The sequence below is a fragment of the Falco cherrug genome, chromosome 5 (assembly GCF_023634085.1).
Source record: "Falco cherrug isolate bFalChe1 chromosome 5, bFalChe1.pri, whole genome shotgun sequence".
NCBI classification, from domain to species: Eukaryota; Metazoa; Chordata; class Aves; order Falconiformes; family Falconidae; genus Falco; species Falco cherrug.
The window spans coordinates 6,904,054-6,920,328 of NC_073701.1; the positions used below are offsets into that span (position 1 = coordinate 6,904,054).

General features: G+C 47.6%; 2 protein-coding genes and 1 long non-coding RNA gene across 4 annotated transcripts; 1 reads left to right on the top strand and 2 right to left on the bottom strand.

Moving 5' to 3' along the window:
• Positions 1-680: 680 nt before the first annotated feature.
• TAF13 (TATA-box binding protein associated factor 13) lies at positions 681-3,144 on the bottom strand. Its single transcript, XM_055711608.1, has 4 exons — positions 3,009-3,144; positions 2,825-2,903; positions 2,209-2,306; positions 681-1,317 (listed from the first exon to the last, which is right to left on the bottom strand). Exons 1-4 carry the CDS (start codon positions 3,033-3,035, stop codon positions 1,147-1,149), a joined length of 375 nt encoding a protein of 124 aa, XP_055567583.1. The 5' UTR covers positions 3,036-3,144; the 3' UTR covers positions 681-1,146.
• A 35-nt stretch (positions 3,145-3,179) lies between these two features.
• Positions 3,180-10,775, top strand: LOC129736161 (uncharacterized). 2 transcript variants are annotated; one of them, XR_008732414.1, is made up of 3 exons: positions 3,180-3,399; positions 6,294-6,379; positions 8,641-10,775. It is a non-coding gene; the product is annotated as an uncharacterized LOC129736161 (long non-coding RNA). The 2 variants fall into 2 exon arrangements; XR_008732415.1 differs by having other exon boundaries at positions 8,707-10,775.
• Positions 10,776-12,281: 1,506 nt separating this feature from the next.
• Positions 12,282-15,915, bottom strand: GTPBP8 (GTP binding protein 8 (putative)). The gene is made up of 7 exons (XM_027816985.2): positions 15,593-15,915; positions 15,357-15,455; positions 14,694-14,824; positions 14,179-14,278; positions 13,630-13,748; positions 13,054-13,180; positions 12,282-12,449 (listed from the first exon to the last, which is right to left on the bottom strand). Exons 1-6 carry the CDS (start codon positions 15,878-15,880, stop codon positions 13,096-13,098), a joined length of 822 nt encoding a protein of 273 aa, XP_027672786.2. The 5' UTR covers positions 15,881-15,915; the 3' UTR covers positions 12,282-12,449; positions 13,054-13,095.
• Between the last annotated feature and the right edge of the window lie 360 nt (positions 15,916-16,275).

The following is a 16,275-nucleotide window of genomic DNA, read 5'->3' on the forward strand; positions in this document are numbered from 1 at the left end:
TGTGGCAGATGGCTGCAGCTGTTCACTTACTGCTGCTTAGGACAAAAGACTTCCTGCCACTTTTCCAAGGAAGCAGTCTTACACCCTTCCTTCTGTGCTGCTTGTATAGGGGACAGCGTTGACTTGCAATATTAGCACTGTTCGGCGTTTATTTTCCTGAAATGAGGATTTAACTGAACCTGCTGCCTCTGAGCTGCTCCAGAAATAGGGGAAAGCACAGCTGTGACCTGCAACAGTAAACTCCTGACTGGTGAACATGTTTCTCGCTGTCCTGAAATATTAAGTGCAGTTCTGCCTGCTTGGTAATGCAAGGCACAGCTGCTCCAACATGTATTAATGAAATAATGTTAAAACAAGCCATGGGGTTGCTGCTTTACACCAGGCTCTAAGTAAGTCCTAAGATCACCAGATAAGAAAAAAATTCTTCATGCTGAGACAATGTGAGTCTGCTTTATTGTAGAGCACCTGCCTTACAGGACTAAGGAAAGGCTGTAAGTTCAAGTAAACCTGGAATAGGTTACCTTCAATTTACTAGGCTTAACAGTGGTAGAAAACAAAACACTTTTGCCCCCTAGGCCAGAAGGAAAAATATAACCTTCCTAACCCATTAAGTGCCAAACCCCCTGTATTATGCACATTGTGTGAATTACCATTGTAGGTTTAGTTAGGAGGAATAGGCACAAACTTAAAATGTTTTATTCAAAGAACACATACACAAAGAGAAGAACTTCTATAATAGTCTTCAAGCCTGAACTATGCCCCATTAACCAAGATCCATTTTCTAGGTTTCCTGTCACAGGAACACCTAGTGGTAACTCAAAACAGCTATAGAGAATCACTAGCCAGTAGCCCTCTAGATACCCGACCCAACACAGTCTTACTTCAGACTGTTTTGTAACATCTTACAAGAATTTACTTAGAGGTCTTTTCCCATTCCATAAAATGGTATAAAATTACCTAAGTATACCACATAAAATCAACAGCATTCAGCTGCTTGAAGACTTCTCAGAAAAGACTCAAAGTGAGGGCAGCCATCCCAGCAGTGACCTCCATCCTGAACAACCCCTCCAAACAATAAACAACATACAATGTTCCTTTTGGGCAGCAGGTGCTCAAGTAATGCCCCAGTGCAGCTCGTGCACAGAATCAAGATCCATAGTTCGCTTCATCAAAGGCCTTTCTGGCTCGTTTCAGTTCTTCGTTCATAGTTAGGAGGTCTTTAACTCTGGCAAACTTCCGTGGATCCTTGCGTATTAGAAAGACAATGTCCTCAACCTGTACACGACCCTGCCGCCCAATTGACATGGCCTTGTGTGTCTGTGGGAGGAAAAGAGGAAAGTCAGCAGGGTCCCTTTGCCCCTTAAATTTTTTTTAAGCTCTCCGTACCACTTCATTTTCAGTCATTTTATAATCAAAAAGTAAGCAACTGCAGGATCTGGGCACCATTATCCTACTCACAGGAGAGCTCCCCAGTAAACCATGGACTTGCGGCCGCTCTGCTGTCCCCAGCTACCTGTCACACCCAGCACACACCACTATACACACGTAACCATAATGGCATCACAACTAAAGCCAGATCACATGTAGGACACCCAGCCTGCAGAGCGCTCGGAGACAAACAGCATCAGGCAGAACTTGGAAGCAATGTGAGGTAACTATATCACAGGACAGTTGAGGGCATTTTGATGAGGAAAGGCAAGGCCAGCCTTTCAAAGAAAAGGGATCCACGAAGAGTAGGAATAACTTTTTTTTTTTAAAAAAAAACCAAAACAAACTTTCACACAGTATCCAAATATCTGGAAGAGTGATGGCTTCAGGCATTTCTTTTATAGTGCACAGCTACATTCCCATCCATGTAAAGACACCGGGAGAATACAGAAAGCTGCCAGACTCAGAGCTGAGCCTCGTCTTTTGTCAGCTGCACTCAGAGCGATGCTGCAGTGCACCCCAACGTCAGCTGTGTGTTCCTCCCCTTACAGTACTGATCTAGCTGCTCCTTAAGGACTTCAGACACTTCTAAATGCACACGGAGCAAGATGGATGAATTTTGCCTTAATCTTGGAAGAGCAAAGTTTACGTGTGGCTTTTTCTGACTAGCATCAGAGTTTTGGGCCTGGAATAACGCAGTATTTGAGCTGGAAGTATTAACCTTCTAAGATTAAAGTTTTGGTGAGGATGTGTTGACCATGCTGTCTACAGCCGACTTACCATTTCTGTGATAAACTCTATCACCAGGTCCTCAAGAATATCCACTGATTCTGTGTAAGGGTTCTGGTCATCCCCGAATCCATACATCATGCATCTTACTGCAGAAAGAAACAACGTGAGGCTTCTTTCATCCATTCAGCGCCATCAGCAGCACACATCTAGATAGAGCTCACCAGCAGCACATCCATGCACCGGGATGGCACGTTTGGTTTTTTTTTTTTTGCTGGGCTGGACAATTCTTGAGCAAACATGCAGGAAATAAGCAGGCAGACAGAAGCCAACAGAAGCCCAGTGCTGTGCGTACAGAAGAGCGTGCCTGATGACAGACTCTTTAAATACATATTTAGCCTACCGCCGACTGACCGTGCAACTCACCGTTGGCACAGTTAGGTTCAGAGGATGCATTAGCGATATTTTTTAGGGGGATCTACGCAACAGCTTGCTGTGCTTTCAGCCAGAGCGCAGGGTGCAAGCTGCCGTTTGGCTATGGAAACCGGAGTTCGGGCACTCCGTAGCCACCACGACGGTTTCAGCCGTGTTTGGGGAAGGGACATGGTCCCTAAAAGCCGCGGCGGGTGACCGCCAGGGCAGGGCGTCCTGGCCCGGCTCCACTCACGTTCTTTGGAGAACAGCCTCTTCCTCTTGCCTTGCCCGCCGTCCAGGCCCCCGCCGGCCTCCTCCGCGTCTTCTTCGAACTAGACGGGGCACAGCGGAGGAGAGGCCGCGTCAGCGCCCAGGGCGGCGGGGGGACCCCGACCCCGACCCCAGCGGGAAGCGCTGCCCCCCCGCCCCCCACTCACCGGCGCGTCCTCCTCCTCGTCCGCCATGGCCACACCTGCTGCCGGGGCGGCGCTTCCGCTTCCGCTGCCCGCAGCCGGCGGGGGCTGCGCCTGGCGGGGCTCGGGCGGGGCCGGGGCGGTGCCGGGGCCCGTGCTGTCGGCCTTGCCCGGCTGCGGCTGCGTCATCGGCTGCGCCGGTGGCTGCGCGCCGGGCGGGCTGTGGGCGCCGGCTGAGGCGCTGCCGCCCGCCGGTACCGCTCGCTCTCCGAGGGTGCCGGAGCGGCCGGGTTTCTCTGGGGAGGCGGCTGCTCCGCCGGCGAGAAGGTGCTGCGGGCCCCGGGAGCGCGGCCGTTGGGGGACCGAACCGGCCGCAATTGTTACGTGGGAGGCCGCGTTCTTTCTAGCTGCTTTGGTATCTGGAGCATTTTAATACAGCGCGTTTTCTTCAGGGGCAAAATAAAAAATTGGGCAGTGCAACGCTTTGTAGGTGCAGACCTTGGGTTTTGCTTCAGCTCCCTGCCTGCGGTAGCTGCCCGTGTGACCGCCTGCAGCCCGGACGAGCGCTCGCTGCCCTCGCCGGGGGGGCGGGTTGGTGCTGCCCTGGGCGGAGGGGGGTGGGTGCACGGAAGGAACACGGCGGAGGGCTGGCGAGTGCCCCGCTGCCAGGCTGGGGGGCTGCCCCCGTCCGCCCAGCCCCTGCCGGTGTCGGGGCGCCGGGGGAAGCTGGCCCAACCCCACGGCTTGGGGCTGGGTTATACAGGCACCTGCCTTGGCCCAGAAGCAGGTAGGAAAGGGGCAGTTCAGGGACCGCAAGAAGAAGGCAGCGTATGGATTGTTTACCTTGCATCGTTCACTGTTGCTCGTAACTGTATAAATAACTGTAAAGCAAATAGCTTTGCAGATGGGTGTGCTCTAGCCTGTAAAATTCTGTTACTGTGGAAGCAGGGATGCTACGAGCCTTTTCTCCCTGTAATTTCTTTTTTAATTTTCCAAAACCAAACGTTGTAATTCTTCACATTGAAGCTGTGCTGCAAAGGAGTTACTCTGAGATGGATTTGGTGACCCTCCCCGAATCTGTATATGATGCTCTTTATTAGGTTGTCAGATCAGGATAATGAGGTTTGAAAAGGGACCTCGGGAGGTGTCTACTCTGTTCCCCTGCTGGAAAAGAGGATCAGCCATGAAGTCAGAAAGGTTGTCTTCTCCCAAACAGTCAAGTCTCTGGCCTGTGCGGTTGCCAGGGGCTCTTCCATCCCTTCAGCAAGACTTGCACTTGCCCTTGTTGAATTTCGTAAGGTTGCTGTCAGCCCTTGCCCCAGCTCTCCCAAGTCCCTCTCAACGGCAGCCCTGCCCTCGAGTGTGTCAGCTGCTTTCCCCAGCTTGGTGCCATATGACCGTTTGGTAGGAATGCACCTCCTCCAGATGACTTGTAAAAATGTTAAACTGGACACATCCCAAGGTAGACCCTTATAGTGTCCCACTTCTAACTGCCATGCAGATGGAATATGACCCACTGACTTCTGCCCTCTGAGCCCAATTATCCAACTAGTTTTTACTGATCTAGTTGTGCACATGTCCAGACTACAATGTCCTAATCTGAATAAAATATTGCAGGAGATAATGTAGAAAGACTTGATAAATCTGGGGTATATGACATCTGCTATTCTCTCCTCATACAAAAATCTGGTCATTTTGTCATAGAAAGCAGTTGGGTTGGTCAGGCATGATTTACCCTTGATAAATTCATGCAGTCTCCAAATCCATTCTCCTTCGTGTGCCCAGAAATATGTTCCAAGGTAACTCACTCCATGATATCCCAGGGACAGAGGTGAGGCTGGCTGAATCTGCAGTTCCCTGAATTGTTCTTTTGACATCTTTGAAGATGGGTGCAACATTTGCTTTCTTCCAGTCATCAGGGATCTCCGCCTTGCAAGGACGTCGCCCAGCTCTCTCGGCACCCTCAGATGTACCCTGTCAGTTCACATGAACTTGTACGGGTCCAGCTTGCTCAAGTAATCCCTAGCCTGATCCTTGTCCACTGGCAGCTCTGCTCTTGAATCCTTTTAGATTTTCCAAAGGCCTGGGAGACCTTTTTGGTAAAGACAAGCAGAGGATTAGGACATATGACCCACCTGCTTTAGCAACAGGACTGTATTTCCCTTGTTCGGCTTTTTACTACCAGTGTAACTGCGGAAGTTCTGGTTGCTTTTCATGTCCTTCACAAGTCACAGCTGCAGCTGAGTTCTGGCTTGCCTCACACCATCTCTGCACACCTGGGGAAAGCTTCTAAAGTCCTCTTTTGTAGCCTGTCCTTGTTTTCACCTCTTACATGCTGCCTTTTTATGTTGGAGCTCCATCATGGGTTCCCAGTGCAGCCAGTTATCTCCTGGTATGCCTGCTTGTCTGAGTATGAGGATGGCTCGTTCTTGTGCTTGGAAGATGCTCTCATTGAAGACTGCCAACTGTCAAGCTCTCTTGTCCTTCAGAGCTGCATCCCATGGGATCCCATGTGGTTGTTCCCTGAATGAGCTGAGGTCCAGGATCTGCTACTCTCTTTCATCGCTCTCCTCAGGATCCTCAAGTCCACTATTGCATTGCTGCTGCAGCCAAGTTGATTACCATGTCCTCAGCAAGTTGTTCCTTTGTTAGTGAGTAGCAGATGCAGCTGTGTGTCACCCTGGGTGGCCCATCTAATACCTGTATCACAAAGCTATTCCTGACACCCTACAGAAATCTCGACTGCTTGTGTCTCATCCTGTTGCCCTTCCAGCAAATGTCAGGGAGGTTCAAGTCGCCCGTGAGAACCTGAGTCTGATACAGAGACTTCCCAGAGTTGCTTAAAGAGGGGGGGAAGTGTCCATCCGCTTTCCTGCCCTGGTTGGGTGGTCTGTAGCGTGCTCCCACCATGCTGTCATGCCTACTGGCCTCTCCTCTCATCCCAAAGTTTTTGAAGGAGGCACATTTATCCTTGTAACAGGTAATTCTGGAACAGCTAATGTGAGAGCAACTTCCTCTTGGACTTTGGCTGCGAGTTTGTGACTTGAAGCTGACAGTTCCTGTGTACTTGTAATACACTGAGTATTATTTGTATTCTGCAAATATGAAAAACAGCGAATGAGCTGTATCAAAGCTCAAAACCAATTTCTGACTTTCATTTTATGAAAAATAGTGGCTAGGGTGTGACATGGAAGTCAGTGGGTCTAGGTTTTTTTTGCTGGTACTAAGAAGTTGAAAGATTGCACACCACTTTGTGACAGGGTTTTATGGAAAGAGGATCTCAAATGAACTCTGGAATTTCCCTTTCAGATCATCTGTGACTTGGGAGAGAACATGTGTTTGCTGCTGCCCAGGTCTGTTCAGGATAAACTGAAGATGAAACTTCACAATATAAGGTACGATACTGGTGCAGTTACAGTACGGAGTTGCTTGTCCTGTCAGGAAAAGGCTTCCTAGAAGTAAATGTCCTTGTAATCTATGAATTCTAAACACTTAAGACTTTATAGCTTTTAGGCCATTCAAAAAGAAAAAAAAAGGTGATAATAAACTTGTGGGGGTTTTTTTTCTTTTCTGATGGCATTGGTACATGTTCTTACAACATGCTAAGGTTTTAACTATGGGCTAAGTAAATATAGGTAGAAAGGGAGAAAAGGACAGCTTGTTTTACTGCTTGCGTGTGGAACTGATTTGGCTTAGCCAAGTCAAAACACTGGGTTTTATTCGTGTTTCTGATTTTTAGCATGGTTTGGGGTAAGTTCTTCCTCCTCGCTTTATATAGTGAACACGGAACATGCATCCATGCTTGGCAAGTGATTTGAATTTGAGCACTGTGAAAGAAGAGCGTTTGCTTTCTAACATGATACATTATTTTAGATCAATAAATTTGAGATTATGCTTTTAATAATAACCTACAGGAAAGGGAATGGACTTAGTCTTTTTTTTTTTTGGTGAAGTAACTGATGGCTCTGAGAACTGAAGTATGCTAAGGGCAAAGAGCTGGTGAGTGAAACTGCTGGCAGGTGTAAAGAGATGGAATGAGATGCTTTTGCTATGCTTGATAGTGAGGGTGGAAATCCAAAAAGAAAATATGTTCTTCATGAACTCTGGATTTAAGGAAACGTGAATGGATGTGTAGCCTTTTCACTTAAGTTTCTCCTTTTCCTAGTTCTCAGTACTTCACACATTGAAGCACAATTGACTATGACCAAACAACTTGGAAACTGCAGGTAATCCCCACAGGCGTGGCAGTTTCCCATGGCCAAAACCTGGAAACTAACTTCAATTGCGAGGCTAGAGTTCACTCTTGCATCAAAAGTAGGACTGAAATCAATGTGTGTGGTGGTAACTTCTGTGTATGCTGCTTGCTTCCTGCTGTAACCCAGTGTTCAGTGGAGGAGTCTGCACTGGAATCTAGAAGCCCTTGCTGTGACAGTCCCTCACTGTTGGGGCTAAACACAGCGCAGGATGACTTCCCCTAAGCCAAACAAGTACAATGTGACTCATAAATTCTCTTTTCCTTCTATATAATACTTGAGTCCTATCAACATCTAAATAAACTTTTTTTTTTTTTTTTTTGTGAGGTATGTTTCATACTGTTAGCGTAAACTAGGTTTAAAAAAACCCCAAACCAGAGGAGTGGCAAACAAAGGGAAATGGACACAGATTGGTTGCTTAAGTAATGCCCTTTTCAGCTAGGTTATAAAAAAACAGCCTCTGCACCATGCCATGTAACTTGAATTTGTGCTTAAGTTCCCACCTGGAGCTGCAAAGAGAACTGTGTTTCTTTGTAATTTAACATCTAAGGCTTGAACAAGATTTAGCCTCATCAGCTTGGACACCTGTTAGTGTTTCTTAACATCTTAAAGAAACTTTAACATTGATATATTTTATACTGTAAAAAAAGTTTCTTCTTATTTTTACTGCATTATTTTTAAGTTGCTTACAATACTCTTAATATTGTTGGTGAAGTTCTTTAGAGTACCAGGTCTAGAACAAATGTCTTCGTTATGCCTCAGAAGTCATGCTGGGGAACCACTAAGGACGGAAGAAAAGAAATATTTTTCTATTAGAATGGTCTTTAAAAGTTGTCCAAAACTATTTATCCCAAATTTATAAATACTTTGGCCACCTGAACCCTGGCTGCTATGGGCCAAAGCTGCCAGCAGTACCTTCTGACAGTGTGCAAACTGCCATCGAGTGTGGCTTATTTTACAGATCTACCTGCCAAACCTTCCCCGAGGTTTGTGAGTATTGTTCGTTATTTCATTTTTTCCATCATCAGTTTGTAGAATTTCTGAAATGTCTCTTGGAATTGAGGGCCGAGTACCAGGTTTCCCAAGCCGATTTTTTTTTGAAGAAAAAGAATCTCTAAATATCAGTGCAATGTTTTTTATCATGTTTAGCAGAAAGGCAGCTGTTGTTCTGAAGTCCTACAGAATCTATGTGGGCTTTGATTTTGTTTTGCCCTGTTCAATAATACTTCTGAATTGTGCAATAGCTTATATCCTTCATAAATTGTTGTGAGCAGTTAAGCTAGTTTTGTTGATGCCTGAGAAATACAAGTTTCTTGTGCCTTTGCCAGGTTTTGGTTTAAGAAAAAAATTTGTCTTAGAAGAAATTTTTCCTTATCAAGAAAAATCCATCATGTCTCCAGCAGGAGGCTCGCTCTCCCAGTGTAGTAACTGCCTTGCCAAGTTCAGTTTGAACAAAGGCTTTTCTCTAGGGAGCTGAAGAGGAAGGGAAAGGTGCAGCTGAGGGGCAGACACCGGAGAAACAAAAACATGCTGGAGAGTACAGCCAGAGAGAGTCTTGATGAAGCACAGATGGATCCCAAGGAATGAATTCAAAAGGAGTGAGTACGGCACCTTTCAGTGTCTGAGTCTAAATAGCCTTCCCTGGTGGAGTTAGGGCTAGACACCCCATTCTGTGCCTGCATCAGGGGCGAGGGCAACAGACCAGCAGTGCTGTATTTGTCACACACCAGCCAGTGGAGAATAACTTCTTGGGAAGCAGCATTAGCAAGAAAAGCAATGAGATTTATTCCCTGCCCCTCACTCCCCCTACTACTTCTTGGCATCGTATGTTTTTCATCATTCTCACTGGTTTTCCAAGAAAATACTGGTTTAAGTAGCTATGTCTGTGGAAGTGGTGGATTTATTGTCTTGTATAAATTTGGTAAATGTGCCACAAGGTGCACAAATGGCATTGCAGATTATTAGAATATAAAAATATGAACTACCTTCCCTGAAAAAATCTGCTGTATGTTTAACTAAACAGTTGATGGCTGCTCAATAATGACCTTATTGAGCAGAACAGTTTGCTGTGCTTATATAAAAGATGCTTAAAAGCAGACTAATTGTATCTGAAGTAGATGGAGGTCAAGCATTTCACAGGTGCTTGGACAGCGTTAGTGTTAAAATACAGCTGTGCATACTGCCTCAATGCTGTGGCCGGTTCTTAGGAGCAGATCAAATTGCAGTTACTAAACCAAATATTAAAATCACTTGTGCAGATAAGGGAGGGATGCTTAATTTACTGTTTATTGGTGGTGCCTTTAGATACCCACTGGCTGTAAATGCATCAGATGAAAACAAAAGGAAGTTACAGGACTGGTGACAGCATATTGTGGAGAGGCTGGCTTCTCATATAGAGGGCTGTAGAGGTAAGTCACACCTCTCAATTTGTTAACTAGTCATTTTTATTTTGGGATGTCATGTAAGATCAGTTTGCCTTTTCTTCTGTTCCTTTCCTCATTGCACGGCACAAATCCCACAACTTATTCCTCCCTCCTTTGCCTCTTCTGTAAATGGGTTCTGGTCTTTTATTCTGTTTCCAAAACATTTAAGCAGGAGAGTGAATTAAGAAGCTGTATGTCTTCTGGGGTTTGTCCCTGCTTGCACAGAAAAAGCTAGTTTCTCCGTAATATACAGTATCATGTTATAGCTGGGATAAGCAGGTACTAAAGCACTCTCCAGCAGGAGCAGGATTAGCCAGTGATACAGACTGGAAACTTAGCTGCTGCTAAAATTCTCTTTCCTCCCTAGCCAGAAACTTTGATAGTTGAGGGAGGTATCTTGCTTCTCATGGGCAGCCACCCCACTTAATGCAAAATGAATTGTCTGTATTTAACACTTGGCACTTTCTGTTCAGCATCCAAAATTTGTTTCATACTGTACTACTACATCCTAGTTCCGAGCACAGTATGAAAATAATGCTGAGCCCAAGGAGCAAGACTTGTGACAAAGAGTGAAAGAAGGCAACACTGAAACAACCTTTCAAGTGACAGTAAACGGAGCTCCTTCTGCCTTATAGCATGTTGCCTCTCTGTCTAAATGCCTCTAGAGAGGCTGAATCTGAAATGCCTACCTGCTAAAAATCCAACCCTCTGCTTTTCAAATAACTTAAGAAACTTTTTCAGGTTACTTCATTAACATTAAATAGAATTATTGACGTAGTATCTGGTCAAGGTCCCTACTAAAATGCATTCTATGCTATAGTGGCTCTAGGGGACTGTTGGAAAAAGACTGGCTTTATAGTGCCAGGGTTACTGTGACAGACTAGACCAGACACAGCAGAGGAAGACAAAGCAGAAAGTACTGCTGAAAGGCCAGAGAAGATTGCACAAGGTGAAACACTTCCATAGAAGCTAGTACTCTACACCATTTCTGTACGTAACAGGTGCAGAAGAGGCAAAGTTTTACAAGGTAATGCTGAGTGCCTGCAGTACAGTGTATGCACTACAAATGATTTAAGACATCAAAAGCATTTAAAACTGAAATGATCTCTACTGCTTCAGTATGCTGTAGGCCCACCGCTGATCAATGAGTGGGGAAAAAGAAAGGGAGAGCTTTTGTGTCCCTGGCCTGAGAAAGTGCAGTTCCTCACTCCGCAACACAGCATGTTCCTTAAGAACTTGGCAAGAAAGTCTGCTGCTGTCAGACACCCGTTTACCCAAAGCATGTTCCCACGAAGGCACTGACATTTAAGTTTTAATGTTTAGGTGAAGGAGAGGACTTGATTTTATTTACTATCTTACCTGTCACAGGGGCACGGATTCTTGAGCGTAACAAACTGTGGTGTTCTTCCCTGCAGATGGCTGAGCAAAAATGCAAGAGTTATTCCAGTGTTTGAAGCACTTGCGAATGAAGATCTCTTGACCAACACAGCAGAAAACATGTGTCCAGTCCAGAGGTAAAGGTGGTTCTTCAGGATAAAACGATACCTGCTGTTTCTAGTACAGCTGTTAGAAAACATGTATGTATGACCTAGCGCCTCATGGCTTCTGCTAAGGACACCTCAAGGCAACAGTACACACACACTCAAGGATTGTGCAGTCCAATTCACAGTCTAGTGCCATTTGAAAGCACTTCTAATACATAAAATAGGCCCGATAAATCCATTTGTATTTAAGCAGTTAATAAAAGCCTTCCGAGCACTGTAAGGGGTTTTGTTCTGAAGAGAGACTAAAACACGAATTGCACTTTTTGACATATACAGGCTTATTTTCAGAAGCTCTTCAGTCAAGGTTAAGGCATTGACAAGATTGATGCTTTTGGAAGAACCCTTTTTTAAGATACTGAGAAAGTATTGTTCCTGAAGTGTTTACCTGCACCTGTTCCATCTGTCTAGATACTACTGCACTTCCCCCTAGGATCAAGCATCCCACAGGCTGGTTTGCAATTAGAGGTAAAATATTAAATCAGTTACGGGTTTGATCTCTGCTAAGATGTGGAAGCTAGAGATCTACATCTTTCTGCTGCATTCCTTATGCCCCCCACTTCTTACGTGTATGTTGAAAACAGATTCACCTCGTGTCTAGTATGAGTTACAAGAAATCCCATAATGAAAGAAAACACTAGAAATACCACCTTCTCGCCCTCAGAGTGGTTTACAAAAAAGAACTGCCCTTTCTTGAGGTTTAACACTTAATATAAGTAACTTTGAGAAGTGCATACCCACATTCATCAATGCTGACGTGACAAGACTGAGTTCTAGTTTGATGGAGGCGCGTAACAGCTTTGCTCTGAATTCTCCTGTACAACTACTGCTGTTGATGGCAGCCCTTTTGTCCGATTCTGTACCTTGTAACTGGACAGCTTCAGCTGCTTTGAAGCAGACCCAGTTGCTGTGGGGGACAGTTCTTCAGGTGCACAGTAGCAGCTCACAGAGTACGGGACATCAGTATTTTGCTTCAGCTGCCAGGGTAGAACAGATGCAGATAATGGACAGGATGTCTCATCTCTGACAATTCACCTGAGTGCAGCTGGATTAGAAGACAGATGTAGCACTGACTCATGATAAAGTGCAGAAGGAGGGCATTCCCCTAGATGTCAGTCTTTTATTCCATTTTGTTTCAAGCCAACAGTAATCAAAAAGCAGACCCCATTAAAGATATGTCCTTTCCTTCACACACCGGGAACAGGAACAGCTTGACGTGTGCAGGCAACCTGTGCTGTCATGCCGCACCTATCGAATGTGCAAAAAGTTACAAAGTAAAATACATAAGAAGTGCTACACACACCTTCACAGACAACTGGCTATTTCCACTCCAGATTGCCTTAGAGCAGGCAGGTTGCACAGGCACTAGTTTTTGGCCCGCGCTATGTAAGCTGAGAGAAGTAAACCTCTGCGTATCATTCAATTAAACTGGGCAAGTACAGTTTGCCTAATGTTAGGGCTACAGTTTTTATTCCCTAAACTAAATGTGTCTTTAGTAATGAGATTACTAGACTATTCTCGTATCCTACATAGAGCAGAGCTTAGGCATGCAGTGGTAGCTTTTTGAACATTTTGGTGGAGGGAGAGGAAATGCTGTATTAAAACTGAGCTTCTCTTTGGAGGTTCTCTTTGCTTTTTTGTCCTCAGCACAATCATGTAGGTTTTATAAAACAGTTTTATAACAACCTGGATTCATTCACAGTGCAAACTTCCTGAATTGATGGATTTATTACACAAAAAGCTTAGTGTTACAAATACTAGTTTATCCAGAAATTTATACAAGTTTATCTAAAAATGAATTCTAGTACCTCGGGCTTTTTACAACAAAACCCCAGACCTCTGGTTTTGGTACCTTTTGTTCTGGATGAGCTGAGCAGATCAGGAGCCTGTCTTTTCAGCTGGCCTCTACAGCACGCAGGTTTCCAGTAACATGGGCTACAAAGCATCTTAGCAAGTGAACCCCCGAAAACTCCAGAGAACTGTGGAAACAAAGGCATGGGTGTGCAGTGCCAGATACTGCTGTGTCTTGGAGTAATGCAAGCAAACCCAGCTACCGGCTGTATGAAATTACATTTCCCGCAGTGCAGTACGACCTTGGCAAGAGCAAGCACCACAGCTGTGTAAATCAAACGACAGCTTGCTACTGTCAACGCGAGTCCAAACAGGATGGCAAAGCCCACTAGCACGCAGCGTAGGGACTGCTGCCCCCTCGGAGAAAGGCCAAAGGAAGAAGCAGCTTTGAAACTGGAACTCCCACTCGCTTGTAGAGGAGGGGGAAAAAGGAAAGGGGTGCTTCCCCATCAGCAGCCCACCGTCCATCCTCGGGACACAGAGAAGTGCCACCTCTAGAGCAGACAGACCCGTTTCAGGTAGTTTGCCCTATCAAAATCATCACCTGAAAGGCAACGGCAACAGAGAAGAGCTTTACCTGACCAGGAATAGCTGAGGAAAGCATCCCTGAGTTTTCTCCTTTACAAACTCCTGGATTTCCAGTACATTCTTTAACAACAGTCCTCTGGAAGCACGGTCAATTTTTGTTAACACCATCTGCATGGATCCAGAAAGGGAGGATTAAAAGAGGAAAAGGAGATTATTTGGTTGCTAGTCTGGAACATCTCTAAGAGTCTGAGCCATCTTGCAAGGCAAGCTGAAAGCTCTGGGTTGTATCTAGGGGGGAAAAAATGGTATAATGCAGTTCCCTGGAACAGTTCTATAGTCTGCATAAGGAGTGGACCTTCTCAAGCTTAAGCTGAGCACTGAGAAAAAAAAAATTGTCCACTTAATAAATCAAGCAAAAAATCCTTTAAATCCCACTTGCCGCCCTCAACATATTTTAGCCCTGTTTTATTAGCAGTAAGGGGTGTGTGTGTGGTTTTTTTACTTAGGTAGGACACCTTGCATAAGCTCTGGTAGCGGGTACACACCTTTACAGATTATCTGTAGTTTATAACCAACACGAGAACAAAGCATTACCTACCACATAAGGAATCCCAAACTCTTCCAGCATCTCTACAGCAATATGATCTTTTTTCTGGAGTCCTACTACACCATCAACTAATAGAAAAGTCCTCTTCAGGCTGCCAGAAATACAAGCAACAGTAATAACCACCTTTTTTTTCATGCCTGCTCTGCTACTTCCAAATTCATAACCAAGAATAAGTCACATGGGATCCAGGGATAGGAAGAGCCAAGAAGAGCCATGCATGCGAGCTGAGGGTCAGCATGGAACAAGTAACATGGGATCCGGGGAGGGGAAGAGCCAAGAAAAGCCATGCAAGGAAACGGAGGGTCAGCATGGAGCAGCACCTCGATGTTTGCTGCTGGTTTGATCTCTCTAGGCACGAACGAGGTTCCCAGTGAAATGACATGTGAACTAATCGATACTACCACTGGAAGTAGCTACCCCTTCTGCATTTTTTCACCGAATTACATGACGTTGTATACAGGCATCTGGCTTCCATTGCTCTGTGAAGGTACAGGTAAGTCCCTTACTTGTGCCGCTCCTGCAGATAGGCCTCCACCATCTCCACAAAGTCTTGCGGGGCACGGTAGCCGTATCCTGGCATATCCACCACAGTAAAGTACTTCCCTACTTTGAAGAAATTCATCTTCTTGGTATGGCCCTAGGGAGAGGATTTAGGTAAGATGAAGGAAGGGGGTGCTTTTAAAAAGGTGGTTTGAGGAGTGGACTAGGGGCTGCCCTGCAAAACAGCTCTGTACTGTACCCCACCTGCGCAGGGAAGGCTGCAGAAATGTCTCTGTTGCTTTAAGCTGCCCAGTCTCTCATCCTTGGAGCGATCCTGTGCGGCTCTAGCCTTAAAACAGACTAAAAACCTTCATGGGTCACTGCGCTCGGCTCTTCCCCAAAGGGCTTTATGGCACATCTGCCCAGGTGCAGCCCTTCTGTCTGGTGCCCGTGCTGGCCCTGGGCAAGGAGCAGCTGGGGCTCCTGCCACCTTTCCTTCGCTGGTGCACGGCCTGCGCCAGCTCCGAGCTGCTGGCCGCTGTGGCTGGCACCTTCTGACGGACTCTTCAAGTTACTGAGAAATTGATCCCCCCTGTCCTCAGCCCTGCTCTGCGGTTGGCACTGGCCTCTGACCGTGCAGGAGGTGGGCTGCGAACGGGGCTGAGAACGGGGCTGAGAACGGGGCTTACCGGAGTTTTTGACACTCTGACCTCCACCTCAGGGGCCAGAGAGAACAAGGCTCGGATTAAAGACGACTTGCCCACGTTGCTGCGGCCGATGAAGCACACCTGCAGCGGGGAGGCACAGAGCATTTCCACACCTGCCCAGCGCCCCGCACCCACGCCGGGCAGGGGCACCTGGACCTTGGTCAGCCTTTGGGGACGGCGCCGGGGGACAGCGCCGTGCGGCCCCGCGGGTCCCTCACCTCGGGCGGCCCGGGCGGCGGGGCATGGCCCATGCGGACGGCCGAGCTCACGTACTCGATGGCGTGGCCGTGGCCGGGCCTGAAGAGCAGCTCGGCGCGCTGCAGGGCGGCCAGGCCGGGCTGGAAGAGGCGGAACCGCTCCGTGTCGGCGCCGGGCGCCAGGTACCGCTCCAGCTTCTGCAGCGGGAACACGACGCCGGCGCGGCGGCTCGGCTCCAGCCGCAGCACCTGCGACAGGGCGGCCAGCGCCGGCGGGCCCCGCGCCGCCACCCCGCCCGGCAGCAGCATCCCGGCGCGGCGCGGCCCGGAAGGCGGCGGGGCCCGGCCCGGCCCCGGAAGGCGGCGGGCAGCGGGGCGGAGCGGGGCGCGGGGCGGCCCCGGAGGGCGGTGAACGGGGCGGAGCGGGGCCCGGGTGCGGCCGAGCCTGGGCCTGGTGCGGGTGGCTGCGCCCTGCCCGGGAGCCCCCGCACCGCCCCCGCGAGCAGCCGGGCTCCCCGGGCTGGGCTCCGCGCTTTGCTCTGGCTCATGCCGGCCCTGGGCAGACCCGAGCCGGGCACCGGACGGCGCTTTGCTCTGGCTCATGCCGGCCCTGGGCAGACCCGAGCCGGGCACCGGACGGCGCTTTGCTCTGGCTCATGCCGGCCCTGGGCAGACCCGAGCCGGGCACCGGACGGCGCTTCGCT

Excerpts from the sequence above, each read along its gene's own strand:
- GTPBP8 (XM_027816985.2), bottom strand. The coding sequence starts at position 15,880 with ATGCTGCTGCCGGGCGGGGTGGCGGCGCGGGGCCCGCCGGCGCTGGCC. Across the intron at positions 14,825-15,356 it reads TCAGAGTGTCAAAAACTCCG|GGCCATACCAAGAAGATGAA; the intron begins GTAAGCCCCGTT and ends TCCTCTCCCTAG. Across the intron at positions 13,181-13,629 it reads CCTCAGCTATTCCTGGTCAG|TTCTCTGGAGTTTTCGGGGG; the intron begins GTAAAGCTCTTC and ends TTGTTTCCACAG.
- TAF13 (XM_055711608.1), bottom strand. The coding sequence starts at position 3,035 with ATGGCGGACGAGGAGGAGGACGCGCCG. Across the intron at positions 2,904-3,008 it reads ACGAGGAGGAGGACGCGCCG|TTCGAAGAAGACGCGGAGGA; the intron begins GTGAGTGGGGGG and ends TGCCCCGTCTAG. Across the intron at positions 2,307-2,824 it reads GAGGCTGTTCTCCAAAGAAC|TAAGATGCATGATGTATGGA; the intron begins GTGAGTGGAGCC and ends TTCTTTCTGCAG.